Below are 21,183 nucleotides of genomic sequence, written 5' to 3' on the forward strand. Positions count from 1 at the left end.
TCCAGAGGGACTACTTAGCTTCCACTCCTCTCTATGCCGCCATCTTAGATCCTCCCCCATATTTTTATTTTTGATGTATATGAAATTATTTTGGGAGAGGCTAGGCACTGAAATCAGACAAAACTGGAATGTGGTGCTGGTGCTCTGAAGGTGAAGTCAGGGATACTGTGATAGTATGTAACATTGAAAGATAGTCATAGTGAGTTAAATAAAACAGGAATCAGGAAGAAGCCTAGACATAGAAAACAGCTCTGTAAAGACCCTTAAATGGAAAAAATTTTGAGTGTTTGAAGAGCCAAAGGAAGCTACTTTGGCTGACTGTGATGAGGGGATTTGAGAGGTTCCAAATGAGGTTGGTAAGCTCTTGCAGGGCATTATTGGTTGGGTTAAAGATGTTGGTCTTTTTCTGTGTTTTCTGTTTCTAGCGAATCTTGTTTTTTAGTGAGAGAAAGACGACACAAACTTATTTAAGCCGGAAAGAAATTATTACAGGCTACTAAAGTGATTCATGTAAATGGTTCTCAGAATTAGCTAGAGGCAGGTCCTTTTTATTTCTAATTTTTGCCTTTCTATGTGTCTTGGCTTCAGTTTTCTCCCAACCTTGCTTCTTATTCTCTGTTACAGCTTTCTCAACTTCTCTGGTTTGCATAGCAGGAAACATGGCTACCTGCCACTCCTGCCCATAACTTACAGTTAAAAACCCAAAGAGACCAGTGTTCCCCCTTTCTGTTTCAAGCACAAAACCCCTGGTGAAGTGACTCCCTGGCCCAGATTGGATCAGGTGTTTATCTCCAGACCAGTCATTTTAGCCAAGGGAGTAATCTGTGATTGGTCCAGGTTGTGTCAGGTGTCCAGACACCAGTGAATGGGTTATATTACAATATGGTTGTTCTGCTGTAATCACCTGAATAGCGTACAGAGAAGGGCAGTTCCCAGAATAAGGAATTGGTGACGAGTGGATAGTGTGAATAGTGTGCAGAGAAGGGCAGTTCCCAGAATAAGGAATTGGTGATGAGTGGATAAAATAGGAGGTGTTCACTGATTATCTCTTCTTGTATTTTAAGAAGACCAGCTTCTCTCTGTGATGGTGTGTAAAGATTAAGGAAATGAAGTATCAAAGTTGTTATCAGCAATTTGGTGACTTATGACTACCTGTTGAGATTGAGAACACTGGAGAACTGAGATGTTAAGTTTGAGATGTCACAGAAATAATCAAGTGAAGATGTCAAGGGCTGGACTGGAGACAAAAAATCATAACTGTTAGCATATGGATGGTAGTTGAAGCTGTGGGATTTGAAGTTGAAGCAATGTGATTACCTGAGGAGAGGCTAGAAATTGAAATCTATGTAGAGAAACTCGTGGTTAAAGCTATAGGGTTACCTAAGGAGAAAGTATAAAGTGAGAAAAGAGATGGCCTGGAACAGAGCCTTGAGAGTACTGGTATTTAAAGGTAGAATAAAAGAAACTGAAAAGAATGACTAAAATGGTAAGAAGTAAGTTAAGAGAGGGTGTCAGGGGATCCATGGGAAGAAAGTAATTAAGAATGAGAGCTGCGTCAATTGCTAAGATACCAGGTAAAGTAGGGATTCTATCAATTAAAGAGTAAATTATATTTAGGATGCCATTTTAAAAGGTAGTACAACTTTAAAAATTATACCAAAATCACATATTTTCATATTTAAAGGGGCAGGCTCAGCCATACGAAAATAAACCCATAGAATCCTGTATGTTTAAAAATTTACCTTTAGCTTCTGCATTCAGTAGAAAATAAGTTGTATGTTAATTGTATCATTATTTATGACTAGGGAAAAATCGGAAACCACCTGTCTTAGTTTGCCAGGCTGCTATGACAAATACCGCACAATGGCTTGGTTTGAAAAACAAGAATATTGGCTTATAGTTTTAGAGGCTAGAAGTCAAATCAAGGTATTGCAGGGCTTTACTTCATCTGACTTTTTGTTCTGGTGCTGGCTTGCTTCAATCGTTAGGGTTCCTTGGCTTACATCTTTGTCTCCCGCCATATGGCTCTCTCTCTCTCCTTGTGTCTGCTCTTCCAGTTTCCGTTGACTTCCAGCTTCTCACTGCAGCTTTCTCTGATTACTGTCTTCTGGTTTCTTCTTTTTACAAGGCCTCTAGTAACAAAGGTTAAGACCCACCCTGATTTAACTGACTACACCCTAACTGATAAGGTACTCACCAGAACACAGATTAAGATTAAGAACATGTGCTTTAAGGGGGTTCATAATTCAGTCTGTTGCATCACAAGATAAGAACACTATGGAGCAAACTAGGTTAGCTTCTTCTTGCAACCTTAAAGATTATGCTTAATAATAACTTGCATCAATGTGGAAAAGGCTGCTTATATTAAACACATTGTTATGCGTATAAATAATGCTTATGTATTATATGCTGCTTAGTTAAAAAAGAATCTTTACAACTGGAAAACAAATTTATGTGTACATTAAATAAAGGCAGGTTGGAGACAAATCATTGATGTTCAGAAGGCAGTTAGGTGTTTGAGTAGTTGTGGAGTTAGAATTTTAACACCGTCTTTTTTAGTTTTGCAGATATTACTTTTTTTTTTTTAAAGAGTATTCTGTTATGTGAATTGAGATTTTGTAATATTTATTTTAGGGTAGATTTGATTTAAGTTTTTTAAAGATTTATTTCTAGGTGAACTGCATTTATTTTTTTTTCTTACAATAAATAGTTTTTATTTTTGATATTTTTCACAACTTTTTAGAGGAAAATTTCACTTTTAGAAATATATTGCATATTTCAAAGTGATTTATATACATTCTTCTGGGTTAATCAATGAAAACGTTATTTTATGTTTAAAAGTTAACTGAATTAGCGTTAGGTAGCAATCTTTCTGTTTTTCCATGTTTAATTAAAAATATTTGAGGTCTTTTAAGAAGTCAACATTCATTATGTTAATATCTAGTATGGAATAGGTTTTCTTTTCAAAAACAAATATAAAGTATGTTAAATAGAATTTCTCTTTTTGCTTTATTATAAAAAGAAGTGCAAGGCACATACATGTAACACTTACTAGGATAGCAAAACTGGTCCAGTAACCACCACTCAAACCAGCCTATATGTAAGAGAAGTATGTGGAGGTGGGGGGAGAGTTGGGAAAGTGGTCTTGCTTAGGTGGAACACTCAACCCGTCTCTGTGGCCACTGAAGTAGAGTAGAGAGCATAAGGAGAGTTTGTAGGAAAACTTGACTTGTGTTCCCAGGACTTTGGAGCTATTGTGGAAATAGACTAGTACTTTTCAAATGGAGAAGTTTGAAAGCAGCAAGATCCTGGCTGGAGTAGCCCTAGTTTGCAGGATGAGATGGGAAGAGTCAGCAGTTGGGCCAGCTGCACTATACTGGGGGACAAAGATGATCGAGTTCCTGTGTACCAAATAGATGTGTAGAACAGCAACAATTGAAGTATCTTGAGAGAATTCCACCCAAGAGGAACCTAAAAGAGAGACAGTAGGCATTTTACTGTGTATTAGTTGCTGAGGGACAGGTATTACAAGAAGTCGCCTATTAAATATTTTTCTAGCTCCAGGGAATGGTGCAGTGCTAAAAAATTGGAAGTAGTTCTCTGAAAATTCCACAGATAGACTCCTTGATATAACACAGGGCTCCAAGAACTGAATTACAATAGTACTCATCATTACTTGGCCCCTTTTCTCCAGTCTTCTTCCTCTCTGTCCCCCACCCTAATAATAACAGTGGAATAGGAATAGAAGAGCAAGGTAAGGGCAGGCAGAAGAATGTGCATGTGTTCTGTGACCAAAATGGGATTGTTACACCTGAGAGTGATGAAAGAGCTATGGGATTTGTCTAAGGCCTTGTGCAGGAACTGGGAAGGGAGAACTGGGGCATATTTGAAAGCATCCATGGAAGAATAAAGTTCTTCACTGAATAGATCTTAGTGTTTCGTCTATTAGATGTACCAGTTCTGAAAATATGAGTAATTACTTTTTTTAAAAGTGTACTTTAGTTGCATGTATTGAAGTGTGGATTTTTCTTTTTTCAAAGTATAAACAGGCCTAGGAGGGGTAAGTGAACCTAACAGTAAGTCTGGCAGTGTGGACAGCCAGAAACCAGGGACTGAGGGGAGAGTAGGAAGCATAGACCCAAAGGAGCCATCCCTGGAGTCAAGGAACTTACAGATAGGAGTTCCTTGTCAGGGCATCTCCAAACTGTCCCACAAGTTAAGGATCCAACCTTCAGACATATAGCTGAGAATAGCCTATGATTTCATTGTACAACCATAACGGTCAAGAATGATCTTTATAGCCCTTCACCTCTCCTCTCTTTCCTCCACCCTCTTCCCATCCTCACTCACACATTCTCAGATCACCCATCCTAGACGACAAGAGGCAGCAGAGTAAATGAAGGGGAGTATATGGAGTTAGAAAGAGAGACAGAATCAATGCTGCTCCCCTTCCCTAATGGAGGCTTCCAACCCTGAATTAGGTTTGAGCTAGAGGAAGTTTCAGGAAGAAGCTTTGTATCAGATGAGAGTTAACACCTTCATTTGTATCAAATAGGATAAAACATCTTGATTCAGAGAAAATTTAATACTTGAGAGTGACCAGAAATGCCATATATGAGATCTCTTCTGGATTTCATCCAGGGGAAGGAAAAAAATCAGTTGTTAGTAATTGTGTAAAGGGAAGTGGTGAGAAAAAATAAAGTTGCCTTCTATTCTCACAGTATAGAGTCTAGCTCCTTTAGTAAACTGGAAACAAGGGAAGAAGGTTCAGCCTCTCCCCACTTTTTATGCCTAATTCCAAATGAATGATTTATATCAACTTGGTAGCAATCTGCTTCCCTTCCCCTTTCTTTACAACATAAATATTACTTCCTAAACTGCCAGTTATATTCCCATTAGCCCCATGGTTAGGTTTTTTTTTTTCATATCTATTTGGAGACTAAATTTAAGTACACAGACCATTATAGAAAGTGATATTGCCTGGGTTGGAGACAGGAAAAATCCCCAGCAAGCAGTGTATATCAGGGATTATAGTTGTTGTTTTAATTTTAAATTTTTTATTTTGAAGTACTTTCAAACCTATAGGATAGTTACAAAGATAATACAAACCCCACACAGAGAACTCCAACATAACACCTAACCCCTCAGATATTCAGATCCACAAATTTTAACATTTTGCTATATTTGCTGTATCATTCGATCTATCCATCAGTTTATCAGTACATCTGTTTGGCTTATCAATCCATTTTCTGGACACTTGGGTGTGGGTTTTAGACGTCATGCTCTTTGAACACTTAATTCTGTCACGTACATTTCCTAAGAACAAGGATATTCGCTTGGTATTCATCTTAAGTGTAGTTACCAAGTTCAAGGAATTTAACATTGATATAAAGCTTACAGTCTATATTCTAGTTTTTTCTTACATCTCAGTAATGTCCTTTTTTTAAAAAATTTAATCTTATTGAGATTGTTCACATACCATACAATTATCCAAAAATCCAAAGTATACAATCAATGGCTCATGGTACCATCATAATAGGTATGTATCCATCACCACAGTTAATTTTTTTTTAATTTTTAAAACATTTTCATTAGTCCAGAAAAGAAATAAACATCAAAAAAAAAAGGAAATTCAAATTCTCCCATACCCCTAACAACCCCCCTCCATTATTGACTCATAGTATTGGTATAGTACATTTGTTACTGTTGATGAAAGACTGATAAAATAGTACTAACTATAGTGTATAGTTTGCAATAGGTATATTTTTTCCCTATATGCCCCTCTATTATTAACTTCTAGTTATAGTGTCGTACATTTGTTTTGGTTCATGAAAGAGATTTCTAATATTTGTACAGTTAATCACGGAAGTGGCCCACCACAAGATTCACTGTTTTATACATTCCCATCTTTTAACCTCTAACTTTCCTTCTGGTGACATACGTGACGCTGAGCTTCCTCTTTCCACCAGATTCATGCACCATTCAGCACTGTTAGTTATTCTCACAATGTGTTACCATCACCTCTGTCCATTTCCAAACACTTAAGATCAACCTAGTTGAACATTCTGCTCATAATAAGCAACCGCTCCCCACTCTTGAGCCTTGTTCTATATCCTGGTAACTTGTATTTCATGTCTATGAGTTCACATATTATAATTAGTTCACATTAGTGAGACCCTGCGATATTTGTCCTTATGTGTCTTACTTCACTCAATATAGTGCCCTCAGTGTTTCATCAACCTATTTTTTTTTTAATATGGTTTTGTTCACACACCATACATTCCCATCCTAAGTAAACGATGGTTCCCTGTATGGTCACGTATTTATGTATTCACCACCATCACCACTATCTATATAAGGACATCTCTATTTCTTCCACAAAGGAGGAAGAGTCAAAGAAGGTAGAGAGACAAAAGAAAAAGAAAAAAGAAAAAAGCACACAATAACATGACAACTAGGAAGCAACAAAAGGAAAGATAGAATTAAACTAAAGTGAAATAAAGAGTCAGACAACATCACCGATGCCAAGAGTCCCATACCCCTCCCTTATGTCCCCCTCTTATATGCATTTAGCTTTGGTATATTGCCTTTGTTACATTAAAGGAAGCATAATACAATGTTTCTGTTAACTACAGTCTCTGGTTTTCACTGATTGTATTTTTTCCCCAATAACCACCCATTTTTAACACCTTGCAGGGTTGACATTCATTTTTTCTCCATGAAAAAACACGTTTGTACATTTTATCACAATTGTTGAGTACTCTAGGTTTCACTGAGTTATACAGTCCCAGTCTTTATCTTCCCTCTTTCCTTCTGGTGTACCACATGCTCCTAACCTTCCTCTTTCAGCCATACTCACAGTCATCTTTGTTCAGTGTCCTTATATTGCTATGCTACCATCACCCAAAATTGTGTTCCAAACCTCTCACTCCTGTCCTTTCCTATCTGTCTGTAGTGCTTCCTTTAGTATTTCCTGTAGCACAGGTATCTTGTTCACAAACTCTCTCATTGTCTTGTCTGTCAGAGAATATTTTAAACTTCCCTCATATTTGAAAGACAGTTTTGCTTGATATAGGATTCTTGGTTGGTGGTTTTTCTCTTTCAGTATCTTAAATATATCACACCACTTCCTTCTTGCCTCCATGTTTTCTACTGAGAAATCTGCACAGTCTTATCAAGCTTCCTTTGTACGTGATGGATCGCTTTTCTCTTGCTGCTTTCAGGATTCTCTCTGACATTTGATAATCTGATTATTAAGTGTCTTGGCGTAGGACTACTCAGATCTTTTCTGTTTCAGGTATGCTGCACTTCTTGAATCTTTAATTTTCTGTCTTTCATAAGAGTTGGGAAATTTTCATTGATTATTTCCTCTATTATTGCTTCTGCCCATTTTCCCTTCTCTTCTCCTTCTGGAACACCCATGACGCATACATTTATGCACTTCATGTTGTCATTCAGTTCCCTGAGATGTTGCTCATATTTTTCCATTCTTTTCCCTATCTTTTGTTTTGTGTGTAGGATTTTAGGTGTCTTGTTCTGCAGTTCCTGAGTTTTTCTTCTGCCTCTTGAGATCTGCTTTTGTATGTCTCCATTGTGTCTTTCATCTCGTGTTGTGCCTTTCATTTCCATAGATTCTGCCAGTTGTTTTTTTAAACTTTCAATTTCTACCTTATGTTTGCCCAGTGTTTTCATTATGCCCTTCATCTCTTTTGCCATATCTTCCCTAAACTTGTTGAATTGATTTAGCATTAGTTGTTTCAATTCCTTTTCTCAGTCGAAGTGTACGTTTGTTCCTTTGACTGTGCCATGTCTTCGTTTTTCTTAGTGTACATTATAGTTTTCTGTTGTCTAGGCATCTGGTTTCCTTGATTACTCCAATCACGTTTTCCTAGACCAGAACAGGCTCTTGTCTCAGAAGGGGGCAATATTCAGTATCAGGTTTCCCTGAGGGTGTGTCTTAGAAGATTGGCACAACCTGTAAGGCCTCTAGAGCTGTTAGTGAAGGTAAATAGTCTTTGAGACCATCTAGAATAGTATGTAGAAAAGAGGACAAAGGACTAAACCCTGAAATAGATACAGTAAGTGCACTTCATTGCTATGCTCTAATGATAGACATATTTCCAAGCATCTGTCTTTACCTTTGCTGCTCATGGATAAACTCACAAGGTCTCAAGCACTACATCTTTCTGTGTCTAACTACCAAATCTTTCAGTTTCTTCCGTTCTTCAGACTCCTTCCTCTCACTGCCATGGATTTCTATCTGAAAATTCCACAGAGACTTCAAATATTTGGTCAAAATCATAAATAACCTTCCAGTTAATTTTTCTTTCTAACTTTGCTTTTAAATGGTATCATCATACATTAATCCAGGATGAAAAGCAAAAACCGTTTTTGGTTCCTGCTACTCTTCCTTCCTTTGCCATACCAATCAGTTTAGTTAACTCACCATGATCTCCCTTGAAAACTGTCCAGCTCCTGCCACTTCCCTCATTTGAACCCTCTTTACATCTGACTTAGACCAGTGCAGTAATCTTCTAACTGGTTTCCTGTTTCATTATTTTGCTTCTGCCTGCTTTAGTCTTTAGTCATCATTTTCCTTATATATACTCCACATTGCAGCCAAATTGCAACCTGCCATTTCTTGAATATCCCCAACCCTTTCCTATTCATATTCTTTTCTTCCATGATTCCCCCAGTTTCCTTTCTGCTTTTTCCTTAACATTTTGAGTGCCTTCTCTTTATTTCTTTCCTCTGGCATACCACATTTTGCCTTGTATTCTTTGCATTTACCTACTTATTTTACTTCCCCAGTGCTCCCTGGGGGCAGAGATAGGATCTTATTTAGCATTTTTCTTTCCTTATAAACCTAAAACACTAGCTTGGACATAATCAAGAATCCATTATTTAATGCATCAAATTCAAAGGATTTTCCATTTAGCTGAATGTTGTATCTTACACATGGAAAAATACTGCTCTAGAAAATAAACCCAAAATCTTACGCCAAAGGGAATCTCATATTTTCAGAGGCTCTCAATTTGCATAATCAGTTTTTGTTAAGAAAGTTTCCACCACAGTTTCAAATGATAAGATTAGATGAAATAGAAATTCATTGTTTTGCTTTTGAAAAGAAAGAACTTAAAAGTAGAAATGTTAAAATTTGGAAAAAAATAGCAAAATATGAATGTTGGTTTTAAGTTATAGCTTAAACTTCACTTTGATACCTAAATGTTATTCTTTCTGCTTTCTGTAACGATTGTATATCATTTTGTTTATAGGATGGTGTAGGTATTAAAAAAATGACATGCAATTTTACTGAAGCAGATTAATTTTATTAATTGAATGCTAAACTATCTCCTGAAAAGATAAAATATTATTGTTCCTTTTGGATTTAATAGAGATTATAGGAATTTTTTTTAATTCACAATGTTTTTATGGATAACAAATGAAAAGTTTAGGGGTATTGAAAATTTAGAACCTATTGGCTTTAAACTATAAGTCTTAAGTTCAGTAGCATTAAATTAAATTAAATGAGTTAACTACCTTGGTAGCTAGCTTTCTTGTTTCATTCCTTTTATTCAACCAATATCTACAGAAAGGACTCAGGACAGAATCCCTGGCCTCGTAAAGCTTTTGTTCTGATGGGACATTGGAATTAATATTTAACATTGTCAAAACACAACGGTGAAGTACGTGACACAGTTTGGTAATTGAGTCATTGTAAAGTAACTTCTCTAGTTTTGCTATGTCAAACTTCGTATTTATGTGATGCTGATAAGATCTGAGTAGATAATGAAGCTTTATTTTGAAATCACTCTCATTGATTTTTGATTTATAATAAGTTGATAAAGTAAGCAGGAGATCTTGGCATTATAGCTAGCAAGCTAAATGAAACAGTTCTCCCTGATAATCACCTTAAAGACACTAAAGAATTGTTAATTCAAGTGGTTTTCTTAAAGTAATTACAGATAAAATATCTCGTTTACAATGTTCATATTATCAGTACATTCTTACAGAATTGAGGAGGACCCTTCCTTATTTATATATTAACTAATTTTATACTAAAAAGTAATTTTATTTATAATAAATGTTTTGAGCTTGTGTTTAGTTCAAGGGAAAATATTTTTCTTTGTTTTCAGTCGTGGTAGGACATGTCAGTCTCTGTGGGTATCTAACACTCATAGATATGCTCAAAACAGTGCATTCATTAATAACATTCTTTAATGTCCAGTTGTCAAGCATACATACAATTATAGATTAAGCATGGCTTTTATTTACTAAAATATTCTAAAAATTTATTAAGAACTCTCCTCTGTGCCAAAATTTTGAAAAATTATCTTAATGTAGGAGTTCAGGTTACTTCTTTTCTGATACTTAGGTAGTCATATTTTTTCCCTCTTTAAGCATATTATCTTAAACTTATCCTTATGGAATTTCATTTTTCCCCAATTTTGGTATCTTAAAGGTGTGAAGATGTGACGAGGATAAACGATGAAAGCACCCCTGAGTAATACTATATCTGATTATTGTAATTTCCTTTTTTTTTTATCTTCATTTTATTGAGATATATTCACATACCACGCAGTCATACAAAACAAATCGTACTTTTGATTGTTCACAGTACCATTACATAGTTGTACATTCATCACTTAAATCAATCCCTGACACCTTCATTAGCACACACACAAAAATAACAATAATAATAATTAGAGTGAAAAAGAGCAATTGAAGTAAAAAAGAACACTGAGTACCTTTGTCTGTTTGTTTCCTTCCCCTATTTTTCTACTCATCCATCCATAAACTAGACAAAGTGGAGTGTGGTCCTTATGGCTTTCCCAATCCCATTGTCACCCCTCATAAGCTACATTTTTATACAACTGTCTTCGAGATTCATGGGTTCTGGGTTGTAGTTTGATAGTTTCAGGTATCCACCACCAGCTACCCCAATTCTTTGGAACCTAAAAAGGGTTGTCTAAAGTGTGCGTAAGAGTGCCCACCAGAGTGACATCTTGGCTCCTTTTGGAATCTCTCTGCCACTGAAGCTTATTTCATTTCCTTTCACATCCCCCTTTTGGTCAAGAAGATGTTCTCTGTCCCACGATGCCAGGTCTACATTCCTCCCCGGGAGTCATATTCCACGTTGCCACGGAGATTCACTCCCCTGGGTGTCTGATCCCACGTAGGGGAGAGGGCAGTGATTTCACCTTTCAAGTTGGCTTAGCCAGAGAGAGAGGGCCACATCTGAGCAACAAAGAGGCATTCGGGAGGAGGCTCTTAGGCACAACCATAGGGAGGCCTAGCCTCTCCTTTGCAGCAACCGTCTTCCCAAGGGTAAAACCTATGGTAGAGGGCTCAACCCATCAAACCACCAGTCCCCTATGTCTGTGGTCATGTCAGCAACCATGGAGGTGGGGTAGGCCAATACCCCTGCATTCTCCACAGGCTCCTCAAGGGGGCACTACATCTCTTTTTTTCCTTGTTTTTCTTTTTTTTTTTTTAACTTTCCCTTCTTTTTTAAATCAACTGTATGAAAAAAAAGTTAAAAAGAAAACAAACATACAATAAAAGAACATTTCAAAGAGACCATAACAAGGGAGTAAGAAAAAGACAACTAACCTAACATAACTGCTTAACTTCCAACATGTTCCTACTTTACCCCAAGAAAGTTACATAATATAGCAACATTTCTGTGAACTTGTTCCTACTATATCCATCAGAAATTAACAGACCATAGTCATTCCTGGGCATCCCCAGAACATTAAATAGCTTATCTGTTCTTCTTGGATTATTGTTCCCCCTTCTTTAATTGCTCTCTATTGCTAGTTCCCCTACATTATACATTATAAACCATTTGTTTTACATTTTTCAAAGTTCACATTAGTGGTAGCATATAATATTTCTCTTTTTGTGCCTGGCTTATTTCGCTCAGCATTATGTCTTCAAGGTTCATCCATGTTGTCATATGTTTCATGAGATCATTCCTTACTGCCGCGTAGTATTCCATCGTGTGTATATACCACATTTTATTTATCCACTCATCTGTTGAAGGACATTTGGGTTGTTTCCGTCTCTTGGCAATTGTGAATAATGCTGCTATGAACATTGGCGTGCAGATATCTGTTCGTGTCACTGCTTTCCGATCTTCCGGGTATATACCGAGAAGTGCAATCGCTGGATCGAAGGGTAACTCTATATCTAGTTTTCTAAGGAACTGCCAGACTAACTTCCAGAGTGGCTGAACCATTATACAGTCCCACCAACAATGAATAAGAGTTCCAATTTCTCCACATCCCCTCCAGCATTTGTAGTTTCCTGTTTGTTTAATGGCAGCCATTCTAACCGGTGTTAGATGGTATCTCATTGTGGTCTTAATTTGCGTCTGTCTAATAGCTAGTGAAGCTGAACATTTTTTCATGTGTTTCTTGGCCATTTGTATTTCCTCTTCAGAGAACTGTCTTCATATCTTTTGCCCATTTTATAATTGGGCTGTCTGTACTATTGTCATTGAGTTGTTGGATTTCTTTATATATGCAAGATATCAGTCTTTTGTCAGATACATGGTTTCCAAAAATTTTTTCCCATTGAGTTGGCTGCCTCTTTACCTTTTTGAGAAATTCCTTTGAGGTGCAGAAACTTCTAAGCTTGAGGAGTTCCCATTTATCTATTTTCTCTTTTGTTGCTTGTGCTTTGGGTGTAAAGTCTAGGAAGTGGCCGCCTAATACAAGGTCTTGAAGATGTTTTCCTACATTATCTTCTAGGAGTTTTATGGTACTTTCTTTTATATTGAGATCTTTGGTCCATTTTGAGTTAATATTTGTGTAGGGGGTGAGGTAGGGGTCCTCTTTCATTCTTTTGGATATGGATATCCAACTCTCCCAGCCCCATTTGTTGAAAAGACCATTATGACTCAGTTCAGTGACTTTGGGGGCCTTATCAAAGATCAGTCGGCCATAGATCTGAGGGTCTATCTCTGAATTCTCAATTCAATTCCATTGATCTATATGTCTATCTTTGTGGCAGTACCATGCTGTTTTGGCAACTGTGGCTTTATAATAAGCTTCAAAGTCAGGGAGTGTAAGTCCTCCCACTTCGTTTTTCTTTTTTAGAGTGTCTTTAGCAATTCGAGGCATCTTCCCTTTCCAAATAAATTTGATAACTAGCTTTTCCAAGTCTGCAAAGTAGGTTGTTGGAATTTTGATTGGGATTGCATTGAATCTGTAGATGAGTTTGGGTAGAATTGACATCTTAATGACATTTAGCCTTCCTATCCATGAACATGGAATATTTTTCCATCTTTTAAGGTCCCCTTCTATTTCTTTTAGTAGAGTTATGTAGTTTTCTTTGTATAGGTCTTTTACATCTTTGGTTAAGTTGATTCCTAGGTACTTGATTTTTTTAGTTGCTATTGAAAATGGTATCTTTTTCTTGAGTGTCTCTTCAGTTTGTTCATTTCTAGCATATAGAAACATTACTGACTTATGTGCATTAATCTTGTATCCCACTACTTTGCTAAATTTGTTTATTAGCTCTAGTAGCTGTATCGTCGATTTCTCAGGGTTTTCCAGATATAAGATCATATCGTCTGCAAACAATGACAGTTTTACTCCTTCTTTTCCAATTTGGATGCCTTTTATTTCTTTGTCTTGCCGGATTGCCCTGGCTAGCACTTCCAGCACAATGTTGAATAACAGTGGTGACAGCGGGCATCCTTGTCTTGTTCCTGATCTTAGAGGGAAGGCTTTCAGTCTCTCACCATTGAGTACTATGCTGGCTGTGGGTTTTTCATATATGCTCTTTATCATGTTGAGAAAGTTTCCTTCAATTCCTACCTTTTGAAGTGTTTTTATCAAAAAGGGATGTTGGATTTTGTCAAATGCTTTTTCAGCATCTATTGAGATGATCAATTGATTTTTCCCTTTTGCATTGTTAATGTGTTGTAATACATTGATTGATTTTCTTATGTTGAACCATCCTTGCATGCCTGGAATGAACCCCACTTGGTCATGGTGGATGATTTTTTTAATGTTTCTTTGGATTCGATTTGCAAGTATTTTGTTGAGGATTTTTGCATCTATATTCATTAGGGAGATTGGCCGGTAGTTTTCCTTTTTTGTAGCATCTTTGCCTGGTTTTGGTATTAGATTGATGTTAGCTTCATAAAATGAGTTAGGTAGTGTTCCATTTTCTTCAATGTTTTGAAAAAGTTTGAGTAAGATTGGTGTCAGTTCTTTCTGGAAAGTTTGGTAGAATTCCCCTGTTAAGCCATCTGGCCCTGGGCATTTATTTGTGGGAAGATTTTTGATGACTGATTGGATCTCTTTGCTTGTGATGGGTTGGTTGAGGTCTTCTGTTTCTTCTCTGGTCAGTCTAGGTTGTTCATATGTTTCCAGGAAATTGTCCATTTCTTCTACATTATCCAGTTTGTTGCCATACAGTTGTTCATAATATCCTCTTATAATTTTTTTAATTTCTTCAGGATCTGCAGTTATGTCACCTTTTTCATTCATTATTTTGTTTATATGGGTCTTCTCTCTTTTTGATTTTGTCAGTCTAGCTAGGGGCTTGTCAATCTTGTTGATCTTCTCAAAGAACCAACTTTTGGTGTTATTTATCCTCTCTATTGTTTTTTTGTTCTCTATGTCATTTATTTCTGCTTTAATCCTTGTTATTTCTTTTCTTGTACTTGGTTTAGGATTGGTTTGCTGTTCATTTTCTAGCTTCTTCAGTTGATCCATTAGTTCTTTGATTTTGGCTCTTTCTTCCTTTTTAATATATGCGTTTAGTGCTATAAATTTCCCCCTCAGCACTGCTTTTGCTGCATCCCATAGGTTTTGGTATGTTGTGTTCTCATTTTCATTGGTCTCTATATATTTAGCAATTTCTCTTGCTATTTCTTCTTTAACCCACTGATGGTTTAGGAGTGTGTTGTTTAACCTCCAGGTATTTGTGAATTTTCTAAGTCTCTGATGGTTATTGACTTCTAATTGTATTCCATTGTGGTCAGAGAATGTGCTTTGAATAATTTCAATCTTTTTAAATTTATTGAGGCTTGTTTTATGTCCCAGCATATGATCTATTCTGGAGAAAGTTCCGTGAGCACTAGAAAAGTATGTGTATCCTGGTGATTTGGGATGTAATGTCCTGTATATGTCTGTTAAATCTAATTCATTTATCAGATTGTTTAGGTTTTCAATTTCCTTATTGGTCTTCTGTCTGGTTGATCTATCTATAGGAGAGAGTAATGTGTTGAAGTCTCCCACAATTATTGTGGAAACATCAATTGCTTCCTTTAGTTTTGCCAGTGTTTTTCTCATGTATTTTGTGGCACCTTGATTGGGTGTATAGACATTTACGATTGTTATTTCTTCTTGCTGAATTGCCCTTTTATTAGTATGTAGTGGCCTTCTTTGTCTCTCAAAACTTCCCTGCATTTGAAGTCTATGTAATTTCCTTTTTAAATTGATATGTTACTTTGTAAAGTGGCTTTTCAGTGAAAATTTTATTCAGTTTTTAATAGTTCATGATATTCTCCGGTCTGCCTCAGTATTAAATTTGAAGGCCTTCCCCCTTCATCTCATTCATAGGAAAAAATAGAAAATTACATCTTCAAGTCTACTCTAAATTTCTACCATGGTTTCCTATAGGTTATGGTATATGGTTAACTAAATGCTTACAAACCAATGTTAAAATCTGATTTTTGAAATTTACCCTTTAAAAATAACCATATGCAAAATTAACATAACCACTGAGGGGCAGATGGGCATTATGTGCTTCTAGGTAGCACCTGCCTCTAGATAGGGCACATCACCTTTGTAGTATTCTGGTTGAGAATGTATAATCTTAAGATTAATGTTAAAGAAAATCAGACAAACCAAAAATGAAGTGTTCTATTAGAAAGAAAAGAGGTGGGGCTTGTATTTAAAATTGTTGATGTCGTAAAAGATAGAGACTGTAAAAAAATTTCCAGATTAAAGGAGGCTAATGAGACATGACAACTGAATGTAACAGTTGACCCTAGACTGGCTTCTATATCAGAAGGGGGGAAAGCTATAAAGGACATTATTGGATGAATTCACAAAATTTGGAATACTGATAGTAGACTAAAGTTTTGTTTCAGTGTTAAATTTACTAAGTTGATAATTGCTATGGTTATATAAGAGAGTATCCCTACTAGGAAATACATATTGAATTATTTAGGAATAAAGGACCAAGATATATGTAACTTATCCTTAAACGGTTTTTGGTGAGATGGGGGAAAATATATATATATGTGTGTGTAAGAGAGAGATTGAGATTTAAGAAATGGAGACAAAAGTTTATCTGGTTTCCGTATTTAGTAATTTGTATTTACTTTTATTTTTCAGGAAAGCAAAATAGATGAGCACCATTTTGTTGCAGTAGCTCTTAGGAAGCCCGATGGATCTAGACATCAGGATGTAAGATTTTAGGATTTCTCTGACTTTTTTTTTAGAAAGCATATATCAATGTTGATTTTGTTCTTGTTTGATGAAACAATCATTTGGTTTATATCAGGTTAGAATCTTTTTTTTTAAAGATTACAGACTTAAAAGTGTTTTTGATTTTCAAATTCTTAAGATCATCTGGGATTCCTCAGAAACTAACTCTTCACTTGTTTTTTCACATTCAGTTACACTCAAGTATTACAAAGAAAAAGTGTTGGTAATGCTGTCTGTCATAGTGTTCCTATTTTCAAAAGAAATTCAGGATCATCACTATCTAGTTGTCTTAACAGTGATTTATTTCCTAGTGAACTGGGGCTGTGTTGAATAAGAGTTCTAAGTTGAAGGTTGGTAGATAATGGAATTACCTTCCACTTTTAAAGTAATATTCAAATCATACACAAAGTTATAGTGCCAAATATATGAGTGACCTTCTGTCATATTGTGGCTTTTAAGTCCTTGGAAATATCCTAGTTTTCTGTAGAACTTTACAGTTTTTGAAACATTTGCACATGTATTATTTCCTTTTATTGCAATAGATAGAGCTGATTTAGATAGCAGTGGCATTGTGGGGAGAGGATTAGAGTATGATTCAGAAAACCTGGATTGTAGGTCTGGTTCTGCCATTTAACCATTGTGAGCTTGGACACATTGTTTGCTCTTCTTGAGCCTTAATTCACCCATCTGTAAAATTTCAATAATAACCATATCACAGGGTAGCTGTGAGACATAAATCATATAAAATAGGTTCTGAACCTTGTCAATGTAAAATACTATACAAAGCCTTAGTATTATCTATAATAGAATATATAGAGTAGTAACAAAGGTCTACACTCAGTTTAGTTGTGATCAAGGCTTTATCTCAAAGTATAAGATACAGTCTAAATTTACTGTTGAATAAATCATTTCCTGAAGAACTGTTACATTGCTGTAGTTATGAGAGTTTATTAGAACTACCTCTACTAGTATTTCTGAAAGGTTTGCTTTTTGGCCCGCCTCTATCAGAATCACCCACCTGCTTGTTCAAATTAGATTTTAGAGTCCCTAAAGTTAATACAAATCTATTGAATCAAATTTCTGGATGGTGGGTCTCAGTAAATCTACGTTTCAAATGCCTCAGGTTGTAGTTATATACGAGAGTTTGAGAAACAGGTTTTCTCTTTGATATTTTTCTTGATATATATGCAATAATAAAATAAGGAATTAACTCAATGTTTTAGAAATCTTATGTTGTAATTTAATACTCTGAAATGTAATTTGGCCTTGTTTCTGGTTTTCATAATTATAAAATCAGTCATAAGATTAGCATGCAATATAACAAATAGGATAATCTATTTTTTCCCTTTTAGGTTCCATCTCAAGATGATTCTAAACCGACCCAAAGGCAGTTTACTATTCTGACCTTTAATGATTTAATAGCATCTGCTGTTCCTATGACACCTGAAGATCCTTCATTTTGGGACTGTTTTTGCTTCACGGAAGAAATTCCAATGAGAAATGGTACAAAGTCATGATATGGTTCCTTAAGTAAGGAAAATGAAAACTGTTTGTAATTTCCCATTTTCACTGAAAAATAAATACTCGATAGTATCAAATTTTATTTCACAAAACAGTAAAAAAAAAAAAAATTCCTAGTAAAGAAAGCAAAAAATTCTGGTTCACAGTAGTTCACTAGAATATATTGACGTCTTTTTCACCAAAATTGCATTGAATTGACAGAAGAAATAAAGAAAGGTAGCAGAATTTTAAAGTACTACATGCTCATTGTAGAAAAAAATAGAAAATGCAAATATGCAAAAAGGAAGCATTTAAATCCTTTGTTTCAGAGATAGCTACTCCTAAAACCTTGGTGTATATCCTTCTAGACTTTTCTTGGCAATGAATCCAATGAAACATTCGTTAAAAACAAATGAGGATATACATTTTTTTGTAATTTTTTTCACTTACCAGCGCATCTACTGTTAATAAATATACCTCTGTGGCATAACTTTTAGTGACTCCAAAGTACTGTATTGTGTATGACTGTATCTGTTCAGATGCTTTTTGCAAGAGGATACAATGTCCAAATGTAATTGACTTCAACCAAGGACATATATTATCGTATAACACACAGCTCAGAGATGTCATTGAGGGTTTTTTTTTTTTTTGGCTCTGCCATCCTCATTTTATTTTATTGATTTTTGCCTTAGGATTGTTCCCCTCATGGTCACAAGAGCTCCTGTGGTAACTTTCAACTTTACACCCTCATACAATCACATCCAAAAGTCAGGAAGGGCCATTTCTCCTTTCACATCTCAGTTTTTATCAGTGAGGAAGATTTTTCACAGATGCTCACAGGTTTCCCTTCAGTTTCCTTTGACTCAGATCATGGAAAGCCAGTATCTAGCATTATTAGTTTCTGTGTGGAAAGTGAACTCTGCTGGTCAGGAAGAAGATGAGGTGGAGGTGGGAGAATGGCATAAGAGGAAGCCCACTGCTTGCCGTAAAGAAGGTATGCCACGGTTTACTCGCTCTTTCCTCTGTGTTAAACATTTTGATTGCTGTTACTAATCTAGGCAAATGGTGTAATGAATATCCTTGTAGTCACATTTTGAGGTCTAGGCTTAATCATGTCCTTAAAAAACTTTATAGAAGTGGAATGACTAATTCAGAGGACTAAACAATTTTAGAGCTTTGATATTGTCAAATTGCTCTCCAGAAAGGCTGTACAACTTACCTGTCCAGATAGTAGTATGTGTGTGCCCATTGCCACTTACCTACCCCCTTGTCAACTGTCAAATTATGTTTTTTTAATATTTCATTTTTAACAGTGTGAAAAATGGTATCTTATTTAATTTGTATTTCTTTCATTACTAATGAGTTGATATATCAATGTTAATGGCTGTTTGTATTTCTTTTTTATGAACTGCCTGTTCATTGTCTTTGCCTGTGTTTATTTTAGCAAATAGATCTTAATTTAAAATGGGAATATAGTATTTAAGATGCCAAGACCATCATATTGATGAAAAATCTATTATATGGTTGTAGTGCATGTCTTGGGGAGTTAAAGTCTTGTTACTGTTAAATACCAAGAAGTGATATAATTTCATTTTTTTTTTACTACTGAAATTAAAGGTTGTGTGTAAATTGTATAAAATTAGATACCTTACTTAGTAAAAGAATTAATTGGAATGTTTTATAATTTTTTTATTATTTTATTAAGCATGCCCAAATATCTTAGGCAAAGTAAATAACGTGTTATAAAAAAGTCAAGTAGCATTTATAATAGAGGAAGTATTGTTATCCCTAAAATGAATGTAATGGTAATATGAAAAATCATCTGTCTTGTCATTATAATAATAAAACTATTAACATTTATTATGGAATTTTTATGAACTAGGCATTGTGTTAGATTTGTGTTTTATTTTTCCTCTTTTTTTAAAAAAATCAAAGTTACACAGGCACATAGTTTAAAAAGTAGATCTCTACAAGGTTCGGTTGTTTTGACATTTTATCTTCTAAATGAAAAATCCCACTACTTTGACCTCCCTTCCATTTCCCACTCCCGGGCAAGTATATTCAACTCTTTTAACTGATTCTTTTTTATTTTTTAACCATATCTCTAAATAACGTGCCTTTATTGCTTTTATACTTGATTTTTCCGTTTTAAACATTATTTATTTTATTCTTCCTCTGAAAGCTTAGCTCTTTTATTTCCCAAATACCATATATTCCTTTCTTGTCCCCCCCTCCTCCCAACATGATTATATTTTAATACAGTGTTTACATTGTTAAGCATATAATTACATTAAGAGTACATTTATAATATTAAGACTGTGTAATGCCACTCACAGTTGAGTGATCTTATTCTTACCCAGCAAACCAAAAGTTGATTCTTTGGAAAGATCAACAAAATTGACATATCTGTAGCTAACCTGACCATGAAAAAGAAAAAAAAGTGAAACTCAAATTGGCAATACTCCCAAGTTGATATGCAGTTCCAATGCAATCCTTATTAAATTCCTAGCTGGCTTGTTTTGCAGAAATTTTCAAGCTGATCTTAAAATTCATAGGGTTATACAAGGGGCCCTGGATAGTCAAAACAATCTTGAAATAGAACAATAAATTTGGAGAATTCACACTTCATGATTTCAAAAGTAACTAGAAACCTGAAGTAATCAAGACTGTGGTACTGGCATAAGGGTAGATAAAGGTGAATGGAATAGAATTGAGAGTCCAAAAATAAACCCACATATTTATGGGCAATTGATTTTTTTTTTTTTTTTAAATCAGAGAAGTTGTGGGTTCACAAAACAATCATGCATAAAATAACGGGATTCCCATACACCACCCCACCTCGAACACCTTGCATTGGTATGGAACATTTGTTACAATTGATGGTAGCATCTTGTAAATAATTGTACTATTTTGTTAAACAGTAGTTATCTTTGTTACAATTGATGAAAGATTATTAAATTTGTACTATATCCATTATTTACATTAGATATATTTTTTCCCTATATACCATCCTGGTATTACCACCTTGTGTTATATTTTTTCTATGATTCATGAAAGAATAAACTTGTACTATTAAATTATGGTCCATCATCTACAGTAGGGTTCACTGTGTTACACAGACCTATGCTTTATCTTTTTTTTCCTATTTTTTCCCTATATTTTATCTTTTAATTTTATTGTAATATATACATCCTAAAGTTTCCACTATTAACCATATTTACCTGTACAT

General features: G+C 35.2%; 1 protein-coding gene across 1 annotated transcript in view; it reads left to right on the forward strand.

The window, feature by feature from the left end:
- AASDHPPT (aminoadipate-semialdehyde dehydrogenase-phosphopantetheinyl transferase) overlaps nt 1-19,832 on the forward strand; it is a 41,716-nt gene extending 21,884 nt beyond the window's left edge. The window contains exons 5-6 of the mRNA XM_037841275.1: nt 16,362-16,433; nt 17,807-19,832. Of these exons, the coding sequence (XP_037697203.1) occupies nt 16,362-16,433; nt 17,807-17,971 (237 nt within the window). The 3' untranslated portion in view covers nt 17,972-19,832. The remainder of the gene's footprint in view (nt 1-16,361; nt 16,434-17,806) is intronic.
- The last annotated feature ends 1,351 nt before the right edge of the window (nt 19,833-21,183 follow it).

The sequence above is a fragment of the Choloepus didactylus genome, chromosome 6, assembly GCF_015220235.1.
Source record: "Choloepus didactylus isolate mChoDid1 chromosome 6, mChoDid1.pri, whole genome shotgun sequence".
In the NCBI taxonomy this organism is placed as follows: domain Eukaryota; kingdom Metazoa; phylum Chordata; class Mammalia; order Pilosa; family Megalonychidae; genus Choloepus; species Choloepus didactylus.